Here is a 5,870-nt window from a genome sequence, read left to right on the forward strand (position 1 = left end):
ATCGTGCGTTGCTGCTCTGGAGCGGCAAGATATCAAATACAAAAGCCCGAAAACGAGTATAATAGGTCCCCTTTAAAGGTTACCCATAACAATTTGGGTGATATATTTTCTTGGCACAATTTTTTAACGGTCAAACAACAGTCAAAGTTACCCAAAGAACAACCACTTGGCTGTGACAATAGAGAAAGACATGAGATTTTCTGTTACAATCATGTTAAAACAACATCAGCAAAAACGTAGCCATATTTTAAAACAAAAAAAAAATGAACAAACAAACAAAAAACGTTGCACCTCCCTCATGGATATGAGTGGTGCTTCTCCAATCCAGCACCACCTCCCTCTTTCCCAAAGCTTGCAAGCATGCTAGTGTGCTCAGAGTAACTGGCCGAAGAAAGAAGATCCAGACCTTCCTCCATAGTTCTGTGACCTTGTTCATCTCATTCACACTCAGTGACTGTGTGCACCATTTTCTGCTGAAACCTTTGGATGTTGATTGTCACTCTTCGAAGTGAATTGTTGACTCTCAATGCAAATGGTAAGGACTTACTTTTTTTTTTTTTTTTTTAATTCCCAGTTGAGATAAACCTGTGGAGGCATGAACAAAATTCCTGTTTTCTTTCGATTTTGCTTGGTTTTTGTTTGCTCCTGTCACGGTCAAATAGTCACAGTGCCTTTGCTCCCACAAGACTTGGTAGTTGCAGATATTTCTAGATTACAATACTCCCCTGAAGTGACAGGTACGGTGTCGCTCACATGTATGGTGTACATTTTAGGATCCCCGTAGGCATCAAGCTTCAGTCTTGTCAGTCCATTTTCAGACTAAATTGACTAAAACCAATATGACTCAGGCAAAGTTGTCAGCTGCACCCCCTCACCCCTTTTTTTCTTTTTCATCTGAAGTCCGAGACTGAAGCCTGACACCTGAGGAGTCCTACAATGCACACTGTCTGCTTGATATTCTAACAGTATAGTAGTTGTAGTCAGGTGCTGTATGTATATATATTAAAAATGTAACTGTTTGATGCTCAACAGTGTTGACATTTCAAAACTAACTTGAACATATTTTACATGACATACAAATTTGTCTAAGCCTTGTGCTGTTGTTTACTTCCTTTGCATTGTTAATATTGACAGAAAGTATTTCTTTTAATCCCAACAATCGAGACAAATTATCCTAAATTTGTGTTGTCTTTGTTCGCCCTCGTGGTTATGAAATCTTTTTTTGTCTCTTCGAGTGAAGAGAGTCAAAGGTTTCCAATGACAAAGCTTCATTTTCTCATTCGACTCTCACCAAGAATTCAAAGAAAAAAGAAAAACAGCAATCTTGTGTTTTGGCCAAAGAAAATGTGATCAGTCGTGTCTGTTTTTTTTTTTTTTCCAGGATTTTTCGATGGGAACTACTTTTTACTTGCATAGTTTTTTGCTGTTGACTCCTCTCCTAACCTCACCATGCAACGCCTTCGATCCCCTCATAATTACAACTAAGAAAGGTCAAGTTCAAGGAAAGTTTGTGCCAGTGCAACACAACCAAGTCGGGGCTTTCCTCGGAATTCCATATGGAAAACCGCCTGTGGGAAAACTGCGCTTCCGCCCGCCGGTGCCTGCAGACAGATGGGAGGGTGTGAAGGACGCCACAGAGTATCCAAATAGTTGCTTCCAACCAAACTTAACCCGTACATGTAGGTTTGGCGTGTAACATTAATAGCCCTCATGGGGGTGGCCGACATGTATTTGTGTGTACACACACACACACACAAACACACACACACACACACACACACACACACACACACACACACACACAAACACCAAAGCATAAAACTCACTATGGTTTCTACAGTACTTCTTCTGCAATGCCACTATGCATGTAATTTCTCTCCAGGGAAGCAAGAGGCTGCCAACACTTTCCTGAGTGAAGACTGTCTGTACCTAAATGTTTGGACCCCTCTTGTGAGGAATGCACAATCATCACCACTGAACGTCATGATTTGGATCTATGGAGGTGGATTTATTATAGGAACATCCTCATTGCCCGATTATGACGGCCGTTACTTGGCCTATTATGAGGATGTAGTTGTGGTATCAATGAACTACAGGTAAGAAGGTTTTTGATGATCCTTATGATGAAGTTCTCTTGTGGAGGGACAAGGGTGGATATCAAATATAGATAGATAGATCTTTTTTTTTTTTTTTTTTTTTTTAAACAATTACTAGTGCCCGACCAATTATGGATTTTATGAGCACCAATACCAATATTGGTTGATACTGATATATCAGTTGGTATAGTTAAGATTAATTTTCAACCCTTTAGATATTGTCAAAAATGCTACATAATGAAGAGGACCTGATTTACCTAGAAAAGACTTGCTTTCTAAAAAGAAGTGCAATGGAACATTGGACTTTGCTAAATAATAGATAATTAGTGATTTAAAAAAAACTATGATAGTCATAACAATAATAATCATAAGATTATAATATACATCTGTGATGCAGCTAATAATGACTTGCAACTTGGAGTAGTGTAGTATAGCTAAGAATAATGAATAGGTATTACAAATGGCAGAGAGTTGGGCTGTTATTTATCCGTCCAGCATCCACCTCATCACCCAGGTGAGGTTGGAATTGAAATGTTGGATCTGGACCGGTTTTCATTATTACTATTTTCCCCACCATGTAGTGTTACTCTGTAAATGTCTCCAGGAGGTAGTTCAGTCACGTTTGTTTGTTTGTTTGTTTTTATAAAGACTTGGAGCCCTCGGTTTTCTGTCTCTTCCTGACAATGACAACGTCCGTGGCAATGCTGGCCTGCTGGACCAGCGCTTGGCCATCCAGTGGGTACTCGACAATATTGCTGCTTTTGGTGGTGACCCTTCAAAGGTGAAAAAACCCTTCGCCAACCTTTTTTTTGTTCCGAAAAATCTGTAAACAAGACTTTCCAGAGAGCTGAATTAAGAAACAATTTAAAACCTCCAATTTGAATTTTTCTTTCTCACTGCCGTTTCTAGGTGACTCTGTTTGGAGAGAGTGCTGGATCTATGTCTGCAGGCTTGCATGTGCTTTCACCGGGTAGCCGAGATCTGTTTCAAAGGGCTGCGCTTGAGAGCGGAGCTCCAGTTGCTGTGTGGACCCTCTGCAGCCAGACGGAAGCCTGGAAAAAGTTGATCAATTCACTTCATTACTTTTTTCAGTTGCGTTTGCATGAAAGTTTATTGATCCATTTTGGATCTCTGCGTTTGACCCGTCCTAGTTGTAGTTAACTTCATACAAACTGAGTCCAGTGGACTCCAGGGAGCAGTCAGGGCTTTAGGGGCCTTGCTCAGGGACCCTCAGGGGTGGTGATGAGGCCACAAAGCCTCTGTATCCACCAACATGAAAAGTCACGCTTTGCTGAATCCAGAATTCTGTCTGTATCTATTCTCCTGCTTTAACTGGCACCACAGCAGTCTGTCATGATGTTTACTGTCTTCGTTTAGGGCCACCAAACTGGGGACTCTATTGGGCTGTCCTACACTGAATTCCACCGAATTGGAAACATGTCTGCAGAACACCAGTGCCAGTCTGTTGGTGCATACGCAGTTTGCCCTGGACGCAGCTGGCTTCATAAAGTCACCCTTTATCCCTGTTATTGACGGGGTCTTCCTTCCAGATACAGTTCAGGTTTGTCTCGCTTTTTAATTTATTGAAACAGTATTCCAGTTGTGCTAATAGTCGAGCATGGAGTCCATGGGAGAAGGCCGTCTTCTAACCGCATATTTATCTTTCTACTTATGTATTGCTGAGCAATGTGTAGTTGGAAAAACATGGAAAAATGAGAATATCAAGTAAAAGTTGTTTTATTTTGGCAATTTAACATAAAAGATGGAACCAACAAATTTTATTGAGCCACTACACGCAAATTGATTACACACAAACCCACAAACTCAGAAAATTATTATAAAATTTGATCAGCAAAATCCAAAGAAATAAAAACTTTTCGGGTAGTACCTGTAAATAGCTGCAAGTTAATACTTAACTGTTGTGTTGCAACATTGCCATGCATTTTGAATAATACTGGACCTTTAAAATATTTATTCTCTATTTTATTGAAGCTAATGCAAAAAAGTGAAACCTCATTAAGTTTTAGTTTTGAGATAGCTTTTGCTTCCATCTTTTTTTTTTTGTTGTTGACATTTTTGAATCCCTTTCCTGTTCTGTTTTTATCCCACAGGCCCTGATAAACGATGACAGAGTCCCAAAAAAAGACTTGATGACTGGCTTCAACAGGGATGAAGGGATCATTTTCATTGAATTGAGTGAAGTCCCTGGATTTGATCAGGGTCCAAGTCTCATCACCAGGGAGCAGTTTCTGTTTGGCCTCGGAATTTCATTCCCACATACACATAGTCTAGTGAAAAACACAGTGGCTCACGAGTACACCGACTGGACGGATGAGAAGAACCATACCAAAAACCGGGACGCACTGAGTGAATTTGCCACTGACTACCTGTTCATTTGCCCTGCATTTGACTTTGCCCGCAGGTAAAGTAGATAAATAAAGAGTTTGTGGTGTTTTTGCGTACTAGTGCATGCATTGATTAGATGTACGCTAAGAAGAACTTGTAGGCGGTTCGATGTGGAGGATGTCCATGAAGCACTTGTCGATTTATGATGGATTTAAAAAAAAAATCTTGAATATATAGTAGCAAAAATGGCAGTAATCATTTGACTTATTTTTTTCTATTGTGAAAGAGATGACAATGAGAACAACAAACAGAATGTTCTGAGGACAGTATCATCATCTTTGGTCCGGCGGTTGATTACTAGGATTTTCTTCTTCATGCTTTTTTCATTGGGAGAATTGAGATTAAAAAAAAACAACAACATTTTTTTGTTTGGTCTTTGTCCCATTGTTTACAGGTATGCACAAGCTGGTGGAAATATTTATACGTATGAGTTTACCCACCGATCCTCCCTCAACCCTTGGCCAAAATGGATGGGTGCCACTCACCTTTCTGAGATAGTATATGTCTTTGGAATCCCCCAGAATCCATCCCATGGATTTACAGAGGAGGAAGTAAACCTGAGCAGGAGGATGATGAAACACTGGGCCAATTTTGCTCGGACAGGGTCTGCATGAACACTGACTGAAGCTGCACAATATCCTCAAGATTGTTCAGCTCAGTCTTAGTTGTTTTTCTGTGTTTTTCTCCCAGGAATCCAAGCACTGACAAATTTAAGTGGCCGCCACTCACTCCTGAAAACAAGGAATACATCACGCTAAACACCAGCCCTCCAGAAATTAAGACCCACTTTAAAGCTGAGAAGTGTCACTTCTGGAACAACATTTTCCCCCAAATCATGAATGTCACAGGTAAAATGTCATTTATACACCTCAATTCAAATGTGGCATGCGTTCCGCAATCTTGACAAAATATATATACTAAAGTTTATCTTTTATGCTGTTTGTCCACAGCTGCCCTGCAGACGTGTGCTCCATAAACTGACTGTAGGGGTGTGACCAGCAATTTTAGGGGCTAAAAATTTGGTTCCCCTGCCCTCACACGCCTGATGGGTCCATGGAATCGCCCCTTGATTTTGCCCCTTCACAGCAGCCCAGCTTCTATCTTTATTTCTCATTTTGAGTGGGACTCAATGATTTTGGGGGTTAATTAATATAATGTAGCTTTGTGCCACAGTGACCTCCTCTCATCCCTCTTCTGATTACCTCTTTTTCTATTGTTTTTGCTTTATTTCTGTGGCTTCTTGTCTTTTTTGAAACTCGTGGAGCTTCTCTCGCTCCCAGAACTTCTGAGCTTGTGTTACTTCAGCCTCCTGAAGAATTGTGCTTCTTCATTGGACCAATAAAAACATTTACTGTGCCGTTAACTTGA

General features: G+C 40.5%; 1 protein-coding gene across 5 annotated transcripts; it reads left to right on the forward strand.

The window, feature by feature from the left end:
* Positions 1-142: 142 nt before the first annotated feature.
* On the forward strand, positions 143-5,870 carry LOC142895109 (acetylcholinesterase-like). 5 transcript variants are annotated; one of them, XM_076035889.1, is made up of 10 exons: positions 143-535; positions 1,382-1,679; positions 1,883-2,096; positions 2,745-2,877; positions 3,006-3,187; positions 3,474-3,657; positions 4,208-4,518; positions 4,897-5,106; positions 5,193-5,350; positions 5,453-5,870. In XM_076035889.1, exons 1-10 carry the CDS (start codon positions 527-529, stop codon positions 5,476-5,478), a joined length of 1,725 nt encoding a protein of 574 aa, XP_075892004.1. In that variant the 5' UTR covers positions 143-526; the 3' UTR covers positions 5,479-5,870. The 5 variants fall into 5 exon arrangements, with proteins under 5 accessions (XP_075892004.1, XP_075892009.1, XP_075892019.1 ...); XM_076035894.1 differs by having other exon boundaries at positions 3,006-3,157; XM_076035904.1 differs by lacking the exon at positions 5,453-5,870 and having other exon boundaries at positions 4,897-4,926; positions 5,001-5,106; positions 5,193-5,344.

Source organism: Nelusetta ayraudi, unplaced genomic scaffold, assembly GCF_046127955.1.
Source record: "Nelusetta ayraudi isolate G7.1 ecotype Tasmania unplaced genomic scaffold, CSIRO-AGI_Nayr_v1 ptg000004l, whole genome shotgun sequence".
NCBI lineage: Eukaryota > Metazoa > Chordata > Actinopteri > Tetraodontiformes > Monacanthidae > Nelusetta > Nelusetta ayraudi.